This window comes from Schistocerca piceifrons, chromosome 10 (genome assembly GCF_021461385.2).
Source record: "Schistocerca piceifrons isolate TAMUIC-IGC-003096 chromosome 10, iqSchPice1.1, whole genome shotgun sequence".
In the NCBI taxonomy this organism is placed as follows: Eukaryota; Metazoa; Arthropoda; class Insecta; order Orthoptera; family Acrididae; genus Schistocerca; species Schistocerca piceifrons.
Window position 1 is genome coordinate 111348313 of NC_060147.1, and position 15064 is coordinate 111363376.

At 42.4% G+C, this 15064-nt stretch overlaps 1 protein-coding gene across 1 annotated transcript in view; it reads left to right on the forward strand.

Annotated features, from left to right (window-relative positions):
* Positions 1-477: 477 nt before the first annotated feature.
* Positions 478-15064, forward strand: part of LOC124719076 — a 90102-nt gene continuing 75515 nt past the window's right edge. The window contains exons 1-2 of the mRNA XM_047244757.1: positions 478-542; positions 9411-9894. Coding sequence (XP_047100713.1) covers positions 9440-9894 — 455 coding nt within the window. The 5' untranslated portion in view covers positions 478-542; positions 9411-9439. The remainder of the gene's footprint in view (positions 543-9410; positions 9895-15064) is intronic.

The window sequence follows — 15064 nt, forward strand, 5'->3', positions numbered from 1 at the left end:
TTGTTCTGACTTATAGTGCAATTACGTCTTAATCAACTTTTCTAATAATACAAGGTTAAGGAAGAAATTAACTCCGACTGGGAGAACCGTTATCACCATACTTCGAACGTAATAAATACAAAACATTATTGTTATCCAATTTTGCTCGAGTAATGTGTGTTAGTTACACAAATCCAGAAATTGAAACTAGATGCACGTGCAAATTCTTTTGAACGCCCCCAAAACCATCTACTGTCGCGGCATGACATGCACAAAGTCGCCAAACAAACAACAGCCAAATTTGAAACAACACATTGCATTACGTTCTTCTTGAAGACGTTATGCAATACATGTCAACTATACACATATTAATCCATTTACTCGGTATTTAAATACGAGATTTCAAGTAAAATTTGCATAATTAACAAATGTTACAGGACATTTGTGTTGATTTATGTTGGCTGTTCTATTATCAGTACTCAATTGTTTTGTCACTGTGCGATGTCTGGGTAAATTACGCGATTTAAATTCTTCGACATGTAATGTGGGAGTGTCTGGCGAAGGTACGCAATTATCGATATGCATATTTGCTGCGCATAAATTGATATCAGTCGCCCTGTTGTTACAATGAGTGCTTATTTCGCTGTGTTAATATACAATCTATTCCTTGCTAGATGAACGTGGTGGGAATGGTGTATGGTTACGTTCTTGAGCTTTCCTCTTAGAACTACACGAAAAATGTGATTTGATCAGTCGAGTTCGTAGAAGAGGTGTCGAAGGGAATTATGTCACTATGCGGCAAGCTGCACATCCAAGAATAGCGGGCTCACCGGAAGAATATAAGAAAATGCCTCTCTTCGGTCTGTTGATTGTTTAACAATAGCGGTGACGCGAGCATAACAGGATGTAAGGTACTAGTATTATGATTACACATTTTCATCATTGCATGTGTAACACTTCTCTCCGATCAGTATGGTGTACTTTCTATTTCTGATTTTATTTTGTACGTATGGCTCTTAAGACAATAGCCCCGTCGTGGGTGTAGTGGAAGCAACAAGACAGCTGTTCTCATTGCAAATGATTTTCTATGTGAAAGAGTAATTTTGCAAAGAAATCATAATTTGAATGTCACCGCCTGTAACTTCGCCAGAATGTCATCGGATGTGATTTGTTTACCGTTTCGTCCCGGAATTTCAGTGACATTTTGTGTTATTGATAGTAACCCTTGTTTCACATCACCGCAGCTACAGGTTACTGTTAATTCTACATTGTGGCTCCTCGTACGTTAGTTTCTGAGGTGCCTGAGAGGGCGCTGTTTACGGAATTACAGTAGCATATAATCCCCTTGTCTGTAGTGAGAGTGTAATAGATAGTGTAAGCTTACATAGTGAAATGCTTTTCCAGTTTTTTTGCTTGCCTCATTTGAAATCCTTCTTCAGTGGCAAAACTAAGTAGTAAATCACAGCTGCTTTTTAACCCATACCTGCAATACAAAAATTGGTATCAGTAAATTTTCCACAATTTTGGTTAGTAAATAGCTTCTAAAAGAGACATGCAGCTTGTTTCGATATGTGTTTGTCACATGGCAAAGAAGGTTAAAAAATAATAATAATAATAATCTGCGTACTTGGTGTATTTATTAAGTATCATGGTATCCTCTCAGCAGGAGAATTTTATCAACTGTAATTGCCCTTAATAGAGATTCAAACAAATTTAAACACAAAATAACTTTGTTACCTGCTCATGTTTCTTGCTCTGATATGTGTCACAGCACTTGGAAGTTTTCTTAGTAGCTACTAGATAGCTCGTTATGCATCTGCCCCGCTTAAAATCTTGGTTGTAGTGGTACTGAATTGTACTGCAGCCCGAGGCCTATATTAGGTTGGAATGTGACAATTTGGTTGTGAGTTGGCGAAGCCAGTGAATGTGAAAGCATAAAACCTGAGTGTGGTAACAAATTGGCAGGTAGGGAAGTCTAATGTTTATGGCTCAAATGGCTCTGAGCACTAAGGGACTTAACATCTGAGGTCATCAGTCCCCTAGAACTTAGAACTACTTAAACCTAACTAACCTAAGGACATCACACACATCCATGCCCGAGGCAGGATTTGAACCTGCAATCGCAGCAGTCGCGCAGTTCCGGACTGAAGCACCTAGAACCGCTAGGCCACCGCGGGCGGCCCTAATGTTTACATCCACGTCATACTAGAAAAATAGAGTGGAGCTCCAATATGTAACTTTTACTGGTACTGTACAGTTGTCCTCAGAACTTTTGATGGAATGATAGTGTTCATGGTTAAACATTTGAATTTAACATTTGTCATGAAATGTGAATCTTGCCCAGAAGGCACAGATTTGCTGTGAAAAATTCGTGTATGTTTAGCAGAGGGAGAGAGTTTTCCCCACCCTTTTCTGTAATCTTTATTTAGATGTACATATTTGTGCTGTGAATAAACTTAGTGGAAGGGTATGATAAAAATGTGCCTGGCTGTGATTTGAACCACTGCATTTTGTGGACAAGCACTTAACTGACTGGGCTGTCCGAGAGACTCACAGCCTGACCTCACAGCTTTACTTCTACCAGTATCAGTTCCCTTACATTCAAAACTTCACAGAAGTCCTGCATACCTTATGTTGTTCACTTCGTGTGCATGGCGGCTTACATCATTTTAATAGACCTAAGTAGATCTACTGGTGGTGCTGATATATAGGGAGGAACAATCATTTGGATGAGGTTGCAGTGACAAACTGAACTGTAGTGTACCAGAGGTCCGAGTTAGGTTGGAGGGTCAGAATTTAGTTAGTGAAGTCTATGACTGTGCCAAGACAATTTTTTGTATACGTTGTGCATTCCATAGTTAAATCTGCTTCTCTGATCAAAAGATCTGTTTTTCCACTGTGTCTGATAATTTCAAGTTTTTAACATTAATAAGATAGGCTTTCCTGGCCCAAAACCAACTGCTATTCCCATGGACGTCCAATTAATTTGTTAGATTTTATTTTTCTAAGATTTCATGTTCTCGGTAACTTCAACCGTTGTTATCTCTTTACACTTTTATCTTGGCCATGCGTAGTCTGTTGGTAAAGTGAAGAGCAAGCAGGCGAATCTCCACTCTCTACCCCATAATGCCACTAGGAGCACCCAGAGGCTGTTACACGAGATTAGACTTGTCCTTCTGCAGCTTGCCTTTTGAATCAGTAATGACACAGTGCGCTGACATTGTTGAGGAGTGTTACTTTTGACTAAATGCATTGAAATATGCTCCAAATGCCCTGCATAAAAAAGGGGATACTTCTGGGGCTCATACTTCGTGTTCTATTGGTAACAGAAAGGTAGGGATAAGTGGTTTGAAAAGCCCTTGGGCTAGGGACCATCTGTATATGCAACAGGAGGATCACCTTAGTGTCGCTATCCTCTAGTACAGGCTCAAAGTATGACTGTTACACACTTCCTGCTACTTAGGTAAATGGAGCAAATCAGTTGGTTCTTTTTGCATTTGATGTGGTGTACAATGTGCGTTAAGGGGCTTATGCAAGCGCCATTAGTTCAAGAGCGGTTCCTTTGAATTCCCCCCCCCCCCCCCCCCCACGCATTAAAACCGAGCCACATATTCCAAGATGGCTATGCACAGCAAGTGGGTGTAATTTTTATGATCTGTTCCTAAGATCCTGATCTTCAGCCTTGAAAGCTTTGTTGATATCTTTATCCATTTCCGAAACACAGAGGTTCAAAATTAAGCTACCTATACACATAAGACACATTTAAAATCTGGTGTGCGGGTGAAATGTGGTTTATAAAGTGATGTAGCACAGAGAAATATTCAGAGCATTTCACAGTATTTTGGACAAGGTATGTGTATTTCAAGTTTAAAGAAACTAATGAAAGTAGCATATGAAATGAAAAGCAATATTTTCCAAATATAACAAAATCAATCATCAGAAATTCGTGTACCAAGGCTGGTGTAACAGTGAAGATGAAAACTAAAATTCCTGGTAGGCGTGTGACATTAATTTTTTTTTTTCTCCTCGGTGCAAGAAAAGAGTGTTTTCGAAAATTGATACCATTGGTAGTTGGACCTAGTATTCGTGAACCTTATATGGCAATATTGCCCATATTATTCAACAAGGCTGCCAACAATCTGTTTCGACGTGTGAACCTAGTCACATGTCAAACAATCTAAGCTAATTTTCACATGTCAAACAATCTAAGCTAATTTTTCTGTGCTGAAGCTGTGAAACAGTGCCTTCTGGACTGAGAACTTTTATTCATCAAGTGAGTCTACTTATAGAATCAGTTCACATCTAATTATGTTCAATGAGGTGTAGCATTCTGCAAATTTCATTTTGTTAGGCATGTGACAAGCCTGTTCTTACTCCATAACATTGACCAAATCTAGAAGCCAAACCTCAAACACCTGGGAAAGTACACTGGCAAAACTGGACGAAAAAGTTAACAGGTGAAGAAGAAAAACATTTTAAAGTGGATCAGTAAGAGAGATGCAGAGAGTATCACAAAAAGAAGAAGAGTAATGCAACACCTCCAGAAAAGAAATAGCAATGCAAAAGTGCTACAGAAAGGAAATGTTGTCACTGAAAGTGAGAAAAACTTAAAAAGCAGCAACAAGACACATATTTTCATAAAATTTCTTCTCAACCGTTGGGAAAAGCAGTTTGCAGAGCAAAGAAAACACTCTCGAAGTGATGCAGTATAAAAGCATTGGTACTACGCCAAACTTACTGCACACTGTCACCAACAAAAAGAGACATAGTCATTGGTGAAACATCGTGCAAGGAGAATGATGATGACATTGTAAATATCTGTGATGTGATTGAGACTTTCAAACAAAGCATAAGTGTCTGTTTTACCTGACCCAACACTTGGCAGGAGGAATGAACTGATTTTTGTTCTTGGGGTTTTTGGGTATAATATGTGTGTAGTAGTTGGTTTAAGTATACTGTTGCCTTGTTTGATATTTAATGTCTGTTCATAACTGTAGCCTTAAGTATGCTGTTGTGTCTTTTTATGAAGGTACTCTTACAGAGTAATTAGAGCCTCAATCCAATGTCTTTTCATGAAGTGTAGGTATTGTCAAAGAGTTTCTTAATAAATTCATAGAATAAATAAGCCTTTACTGTTTTTTATATTGTTTTGTTTTATATTGTTTTGAGGATATATTTCAACTATTTTTAAGCTCTTTGGCTATTAAATTTCTTATGGACAAAGTGTCACACACACTCACAATACTGCTACTCACCATATGGCGGAGATGCTGAGTCGCTATTGTTATATTTCGTCCTGGATTTTCCATTTTTTGATTGCACATACACTATGCGATCAAAAGTATCCAGACACCTGGCTGAAAATGACTTAAAAGTTCCTGACGCCCTCCATCGGTAATGCTGGAATTCAATGTGGGGTTGGCCCACCCTTAGCCTTGATGGCAGCTTCCACTCACGCAGGCATACGCTCAGTCATGTGCTGGAAGGTTTCTTGGGAAATGGCAACCCATTCTTCAAGGAGTGCTGCACTGAGGAGAGGTATCAATGTCAGTCAGTGAGGCCTGGCACTAAGTCGGTGTTCCCAAAGGTGTTCTATAGGTTTCAGGTCAGGACTCTGTGCAGGCCAGTCCATTACAGGGATGTTATTGTCATTAACCAAATGGCTCTCAGCACTATGGGACTTAACATCTGAGGTCATAGTCCCCTAGAACTTAGAACTACTTAAACCTAACTAACCTAAGGACATCACACACATCCATGCCCGAGGCAGGATTCGAACCTGCGACTGTAGCTGTCGCGCGGTTCCAGACTGTAGCGCCTAGAACCGCTCGGCCATACCGGCCGGCTATTGTCATTAACCAATCTGTCACAGGGCGTGCATTATGAACAGGTGCATGATTGTGTTGAAAGATGAAATCGCTGTCCCCAAATTGCTCTTCAACAGTGGCAAGCAAGAATGTGCTTAAAACATCACTGTAGGCCTGTGCTGTGATAGTGCCATGCAAAACAACAAGGGGTGCAAGCCCCCTTCATTAAAAACACGACCACACCATAACAACACCATCACCTCCAAATTTTACTGTTGGCACTACACACGACCATGAAATCCAAGTTTTCTCACCTCCCTTCTAACTGTCATAGTACTTGCAGTGGATCCTCATGCAGTTTGGAATTCCTATGTGATGGTCTGGAGAGATGTCTGCCTATTACACATTATGAACCTCTTCAACTGTTGGTGGTCTCTGTCAGTTAACAGATGAGGTCGCCCTCTTTGCTTTTGTGCTCTACGTGTCCCTTTGCGTTTCCACTTCACTATCACATCGGAAACAGTGGACCTAGTTATGTTTAGGAGTGTGGAAATCTCGTGTATAGACATATGACTTAAGTGCCACCCAATCACCTTATCACGTTTGAAGTCTGTTGAGTTCCGCAGAGCACCCCATTCTGCTGTCTCATTATGTCTAATGACTACTGAGGTCGCTGATGTGGAGTACTTGGCAGTAGGCGGCAGCACAATGCACTCTATATGAAAAACGTATGTTTTTGCAGGTGTCCGGATACTTTTGATCACATAGTGTTCCTGACAGTCACATGCCTAACATGCACTATTACCCACAATAATGTGTCACAGGTAAAAGAAATATAAAGTCTCATTACCATGCAATCATAATGAAATATTATATTTCACACTGGTAACAAAACTTCAGGGGATTTTCTCAAATTAGGAAAACTTTTCTTCCATGCCTTTTGTTACGGACGTAACAGATGTAAGCTAATATATTTTACATGGCAAAATTAAAAGTTTTCGCTTGTTGTTATTTGTTATCCTGACTGTATTAACTGCTATAATAATTTATAATGAAAAAAGTACATGATAACTGTTAAATTGCAGGAGCAATGGTAACTTTAACTTTTGGACATCACATGTGTATTGAAAAGAATACCGTGAAATGTCCCATGCTGTAAAATGTACCTGTTATCATTGGAAGGACTCTGGGACCCCATGTTGTAGCACTGAAGCACATGCAAAATTTTTGTGCATGTAAAATCTGGTCTGAAGTATAAAATTAGTTTTTATGCATTTCAATTTCACACAAGTAAACTATCAAAATTTTACTGGCCGATGGAGTCCTTTACATGTGAAGGAACAAACAGAAAAATGCTCCTGTCATGGGAACAAAAATAGTTGCTGTGCTCCTGTTTAAAAGACTCTGATTGAAAATTGAGGTATCAGCTGCCTCATTGTACCTTCCTCACCACCTTAAAAAAGAATGTCAAAGAGGTGTGAGGACAGTTCAAACATTTTTATACTGAGAGAGAAGACAGTTTCAGTGGAAAAGAAAAAGAAGGATATGATGGCAGCATGAGAGAAAGAGGGGAGACAGTGGCAGTTTAACATAGTAGACGGTGACAGAACAGTGCCAGGAAAAAAGTGGAGGAGACAATTCCACTGGGAGAGGAATGGAGGAGGGAAAAGTGGAAGTGGGTAAGAGCCAGTGGTAATGAGACTGTCTATTGCAATGACAGTGAGGAAGAGAGAAATAGTGACAGTGAGAAGAGTCAGCAACAGTGGGAAGGAAGGAATGAGATATTAGCAGTAAGAAAGAGCAAGAGGGAGACAGTGACATTGACAGTGAGAGGAGACTGTGACAGAGAGACGCAGACAGATAATGACAATGCGTTCGGCGTGATAATAGACAAATGGAGAGTGGATGGGTATGAGTGATGTAGTGATGGACTGGAGGATGTGAGCAAGTAACTGGTAGAGAAGCTTATGGGAGTGAGAGATGAGAAACACGTTGAAAATAGTGTGAATATGTTTGCATGTCAAAATTTTTGGGAACATTTTTAAAGGTGCTGAAGAATGTCAGTCTTTTAAGCAGAGGCATTTTTCTGCTAGTTGACACTATCCATGTCATCAACACCGTCCCTCCTCTGACCACCACTGCAATCTGTCAATAGCAAAGTAATTTTGATTTGCATATATATGGAATATGGAAATTAGTAACTCATATACACTAAGGTGACAAAATTTATGGGACAGCAATATGCACTTTCACAGATGGCACAAGATATAAAAGGGCAGTGCATTGACAGAGCTGTCTTTTGTACTCCGGTGATTCATGTGAAAATGTTTTCAGTGCAATTATGGCCACACAATGGGAATTAACGGATTTGAATGCAGAATGGAGGTTGAAGCTAGATGCACAGGACATTCCAGTTTGGAAATCATTAGGGAATTAAATGTTCTGAGAGTCACCAGTGTCAAGCATGTTCCAAGAGTACCAAATGTCAGGCAATACCCCTCACCTCGGACAACACAGTGGCCGACGGCCTTCACTTAACAACCGAGAACAGTGGTGTTAGCTTAGAGCTGTCAGTGCTAACAGACAAGCAACACTGTGTGAAATAACCACAGAACTCGGTACGGGACGTACGATGAATGTACGTGGTGAAATTGGTTGTCAATTGGGAATGGCAGCACATGCCTTAAAAGTGCCTTTGCTAACAGCACATCACCTGCAGCAGCCCTCCTCGGCTTGTGACCATATCAGCTGGACCCTACATGACAGGAAAACCGTGGCCTGGTTAGATGAGTCCCAATTTCAATTGGTACGAGGTGTTAGTAGGGTTAGTGTGATGCAGACCCCACAGACATGACCCCAAGTTGCCAACAAGGCACTGTGTAAGCTTGTGGTGGTTCCATAATGGTGTGCGCTGTATTTATATAAAATGGACTGATCATGGATTAGAAATGGTTATGTTTGGCTACATGGAGGCCATTTGCAGCCATTCATGAATTTCATGCTCCCAAACAATGATGGAGTTTTTATGGATGACAATGGGCCAGGCCACAACTGTTCACGATTGGTTTGAAGAACGTTCTGGACAGTTCATGTGAATGATTTGGCCACACACATCCCTGAAATGAGTCGTATTGAACATTTATGTAGGTCAGTTCGTGCACAAAATCCTGTGCCAGCAACGCTTTCATAATTATAGACAGCTGTAGAGGCAGCATGACTCAGTATTTTAGCAGGAGACTTCTGATGAGTTGCTGAACTAAGATGGCAAAAGAAGGTCCAACATGATATTAAGAGGTAGCCCATGACTTGTCACCTCAGTGTAATTAAGGGAATAAAGGAACACAAACAGAATATACATAAATCACTGCAAGCCACACTACACTACTAGATGGTAAAATCATTATTAATTGTCCTGTACAACAGTTGTAGTTGTCTTTCAGAAAAGGACACTTTTTTCACCTCCACTGGCACTGCTCGTTCTTCAGTTTCCAACAGGCTATAATGACATCACTTTTTGTTACAGTGGTATGACATTGTGTGTGCGAGTGTCTACATCAGTTGTTATATAATTGCTATGTTTATAATACGGGTTTGGACATTAATTTTCTTCTGTGTTTCTTTCAGTGCCTGGAAGTATATCTGATCGATTCCATATGACAACCCCTTCCCCAGCACCTTCCAACACAAAGAGGTCTGAAGACAGATTTGTCATTGAAATGGCTGCAGAATCTGTGCACAGTGGAGAGTGCCATATGGCTGGTGAAGACATCGCAGTGTGTTGGAGCAGTGCACCATCTGAAGCTTCTCAGTCCACAGTCACTTCTGCTGCAGGCAGTGCCAACAGTGTGCATTGTGAGTCAGGTGTGAGTGCAGCTAGTTTGCACCCACAGCAGTCAGAAATTGCGTTTTCTGACTTGGCTGGCAGCACAGTGGACAACGTGGGCACCTGGCGTGTGAGCATTGATGACTTGCCTGATGAGGTACTGATAAAGATCTTCTCTCACATGTCTTTTAGTGAGCTAGTATATGTGGTGCAGAAAGTGTGCCCTCGTTGGAAAAATGTATCTCAAGATTTGGAGTTGTGGGCTGACAAGGAATACCGTATTGGGTAAGAAATCTACTCTTACATAAAATATAAGTTACGCAGTCATTCCACATTAAAGAAATATTGTAAGATGGTGTCTTTATTTCTTATATTGTATTATGAATGTGGGAAACTTGGGATCCGAAAGTAATGTCAGATTAGTTTAGATCATTGTAGTGTACTATTTTGTATTCAAAATGCATTCCAAATTTTGAATATAATGTATTTTGCATACTGTATATTTCTTTTATTGATGATGTGTTTGGTAAATTCGATTGTTGCATGTGGTGTGTAGATGCTGTAATGGAAAAATCTACTGTATCCTTTCCAGTATCCCCATGCGTCACTTCTAAACCACGGTCTATAGTGATTTTTTTTCTTCTTTAAGGTTTTTCTCCTTTACTTCTGCATGTGAAGATGTACACATTCATTTTTTCTTGCCCTCTTTTTTTTTATCGTGATGAAATTCTAGAAAATTCTGAAGGACCAGGGATTAGCTGTGATGTATCTTCACTTTTGACATGGGCGATTTCAGTGGTTGCTTGTCCGAGCAGTTCACAGGCCTGCTTACAAAAGCCTCCTGGTGTTCTCTAGTGAGCTGCCAAAGAAACAGGGATTGAAAATGAGTGCTTGGCGTATTTTGTAACCTGAATTATTGTTGCCCAGTCAATGCGTTCAGTGCTGTGAACAACCTGCACTTCATTATCTCGTACGTGTTGCTCTATAAAGTACTATGTTCCATAAATAGTGTTCATTCTTGCCATAACAAACTTGGTGACAAGTGAGGGTTAAGTTTCCTCAGCATATTAGTGTCAGTGCAAAGTCACCCAACCAACATATCGATGGAAGATACACTCCAATGTATCATTGCCCAGCAGCAAGCTTTTGTGGAAAATCAGCAGGTTCTCACTACGGCCCTCTATCAAGTGGCATATGTGTGCTCATGCCAGGTTACTCTCCTGATTGGTTTAACACTCTCCCTTCCCAGCATATAATGAATTGGCTAAAGATTGGGACGCTTAAGAGACACTGTTATGCCAACATTTCCAGGTTTTTTTGCATAGGCAATGCAAACCTGTATTTCTTTCTTTCCTTGCTTTCGCCACACATGTCAGTTCTTGGACCAACTTGTGCCTTGGCATGTGATGAAATGTTCGAGCTTCTCTCAACCTATTACTGTGATGAATGCATGTCATTGCGACACATGTAGAATTTTACCATTGTCAGAAATGCCCAAACAAATCTTACAAAGCTAATGTTGCAGCTCCCAGGGGGGGGCTTGCCACTCTTCGGCAGGTTCATGATTGGCAACCATGGGTCCCCAGTCTTTGCAGCATCTTTTCCCTTTCGTATGTCTATCCTCTTGCAGTTCTTTTTCCCCTCCCTTGGATAACATGTCTGGGATGTGTTTGGGTATGTCTTCTGCGTTTTCAGTTGCCGACATCAGAACAGTCTCTCCACTGTTTTTAGTTTTTTTCCTTTCTTTGTTCCCCTTCTCCTATCCTTCCTCTGCTTCAGCATTTGAGGTTCCTCATTTTCTTCTTCTTCTTCTTCTTCCTTCTTTCCTTCCTTCCTTCCTTTGTGCTCCTGAAGGCCGACCCAAGTGTCTGATGCATAACAGGTGACTGGGTAATGCGTAATTCCCAGCCCGGGTTGACAAGTAGGGTTTGCATGTACCCCTAGTACAGGCCAGGACATGGGAGAGGTGATTGCCTTAGCTGCTACCCTCCCACACTGCTGATTGGTCCCTCTGTCAGGTATTATGGAGGTGTGATCTGAGGTGTGCACTATCACCTAAGGCGAGTTCAAAATAGTGCACCATCGGAGACGCTGGGATTTTCTCATGATGAGCCAATCATCTTCTTCACAGTCAACGTCTACAAATGTAAACGGAGTGAAGCTCACAATTCAAAGACACACCCAGCTGTGGTTTCAGTACTGAAGATGGTCAGTGCCTTGCTACGGCAAATCCATTTATTATTCAGAAAGGTGTTGATGCAGTTGTTGGCCCTGTGAAATCCTGCTCTTCTTTATGCAATGGCACTTTGCTTTTGGAAACTACTTCTGATACTCAAGCACAACAACTGCTTCAACTTCATTCCTCCATGGCTATCCTGTTCGCGTCAAGGCTCATCAACTGCTGAATCCTTCACATGGCATTATTTACACTAGGCTGCTCAATAGTGTGACTGAGGCAGAAATTCAAACGTTCCTCTCGGATCGGGGTGTCATTCCAGTCAATTGGGTGATCAGAAAGGTAAATGCATCCGTAATGCCCACACGCTCTCTTTTTATCACTTTTGATAGAGTGGTGCTTCTGCCAAAGATCAAAGCATGCTATGAAATTATCACAGCCCGACCATGATCCGCTGCTACCAGTGTCAGCGTTACAATCACACTTGAATGTCCAGCCAAATGTGTAGCCTGTGGCCAGGATACCCCCCAAGAAGGTGATTGCCCACCTTCTTCTCCCCACTGTTCAATTGCAATGGCGACCATGCATCCTCCTCCTGAGATTGTCTCATGTATCTCAGTGAGCAGGCCGTCCAGGAGATCTGGGTGAAGGAAAAAGTTGGCTAGTCAGATACCCTTCATTCTACTGTCTGGCACTTAAAGTACTGTTCTTGCTACGTCTCACTCCATGAAGGACATGGCCAGGCAGATATGAGATCTCAAATTCAGCACTGCGGTTGATCACCCAGTGTCACGGTAGCATCCCCATCACTTCCACCAGCAGCGCAACAAGTCACCAAACTTTCACCTCCCAGGGTGCAGTCACCTGCTACACAGCTGGCAGGCCAGAAGGGACAGAAGGAACTCTCACACAAAGACTTCTTACGTCCCTCCAGCCAACAAACATCCGAGTCTTCCTCTGTCAACCAGAAAGGTTCCAGGAAATCAAACAAAGGCAGATGGTCTTCTCCTTCACAGATTCGGAGATCCTCTTCGATGGTGTCACCACATCATACGCTCACCCAGCTGACCTGTGTCGCCAGTGCGCAACGCGAACCGTTTTTCTGCTCTGGACTCTGCAGACCGACAAGGGAGAATGCCAACGCCTCTGTAGGTTTCATGGAGCAGGGTCCTCCAGCCTCTGTGCCCTGTAGTAGTGAGTCTTTGGAGGCTGGCACTCGGCAACCACTGAGGTGACATCCCTTCATTTTTTTTTTCTCTCCTCCCCTTTCCTCATCATGACTCCCATCCAATGGGGAACATTCATGGCTTAGATCCAATGAAGAGGACTTACGGCCACTCGTGGAATCACAGCGTCCACTTGTTGTCTGCCTCCAGGAAACAAAATTGTGTCCTCACGACCACTTTGAGCTCTTGCATTTCTTTCTAGTCCGCTTTGACCTTCTTCCTGAGGATGGCATTCCATCTCACGGGGGAGTCAAGCTGCTCATCCAGGATGACCTTCATAATCAAACCATCTACCTGACTACCCAGCTTCAGGCTGGTGCATCCTACATTTTCTTTCCTCACTTGATATCTTCCCCTTGTACTGTTTACATCCCTCCATCATTTGGTGTCACCAGGGCAGACATCCTGCAGCTTATTGGACAACTCCCTCACCCCTTTCTGCTGCTCAGTAACTTTAATGCATACTGTCCCCTTTGGGGCTCTCACAGAACCTGTCAGAGAGGTGCCCTTTTGGTTGACCTTCTCAATCACCTTAACCTCATCTACCTTAACATGGGAGCATGCACATTCCTTCCAGACTCGACACAAACCATTCTTGTGTGGACCTCTCCTTGTGCACTGCCCAGATTGCCCACTGTCTCAAGCGGTCTGTTCTCTCTGACACACACACTCGAGCGCGTAGTTCCCGTGTGCTATTCATTTGCCGACTCCTACCCAACCTATGGTCACACCAAATGGCAGCTTTCTAAGGCCAATTGCAGGGTTTACTCCTCTCTGGTGTCCTTTGATGAACAACTTTTCCCCAGTTGTGATGACCAGGTAGAATATCTTACAAATGTTATCCTTACCACCACGGAACATTCCGTTCGTCACACTTCCTCTTTCCCATGCCATGTCCTGGTCCATTGGTGGACTGAGGCATTTGTGACGCAATTTTCTCTCGGAGACATGCTCTCCATGTTTTTAACTGTCATCCTACAATGGCAAACTGCATTCGTTATAAACAGTTGGGTGCACAGTATCGTCACGTTCTTCAGGATGGTGGAGAAGCTAGCTGGATTTTGCTTACTACTTCTATTAACAGTTCTGCTCACTCGTCTGTCGTGTGAGCCGACTTCAAACAGATCTCTGAGACCAAGGTCAATCATCCAATTTCCAGCCGGGTGCAGTGGATGCTGTCATAGTGGACCCTATTCCTATCTCCAACACCTTGGGCTGCTATTTTGTGGAGATTTTGAGCTCCACCCACTATCATCCTGCCTTCCTTCATAGGAAACAAGTGGAGGAGGCTCAGGCGACACTATGCTCTTCCCAGAATTGTGAGTGCCATAATCCCACCTTGCTATGAGGGAGCTAAATCGTGCTCTCACTTCATTCCGGTCCTCCACCCCAGGGCCAGATGACATTCACATTCAGATATTGTAGCACCTCTCTCCTGTGGCCAAGCTCTTTCTCCTTCATAAGTAAAATCGCATCTGGGCTGAAGGCCTGTTTCCCAGCCACTATTGTGAAGCCACTGTCATACTCCTACCCAAGCCAGGTAAGACCAACACCTTCCTTCTAGTTATCGCCCCATTTCTCTCACCTGCTGTGTTTGCAAGGTGATGGAATGTTTGGTTCATGCCCAGCTGGTATGGTGTCTCGGCCCAAATCTTGCAATTTACTAACCACTCTGCAATGTGGATTTCGATTACGTCGCTCAGCATTTGACTGTCTCATCACTTTGTGAACTCATTTCATGAATGTTTTTCTGCGGACCTACCAAACTGTGGCCATGTTTTTCGATTTGGAAAAAGCCTATGGCACCTGCTGGAGACTGATATCTTCTGTACTCTCAATGTGTGGAGCTTCTGTAGCTGGATGCCCCAATCCCTCCAGGAATTTTTAAAAGACAGAGTGTTTAAGGTAGGTGTGGGTTCTGCCTTGACGGACACCTTTATTGAGGGAAATGGTGTGCCTCAGGGTCCTGTCCTGAGCGTTGTCCTATGTGCTATCACAATTAACTGAGTTCTCCGCAGATTTGTCTTCTTGAGCAATTTCTTCAGTGTTGTCT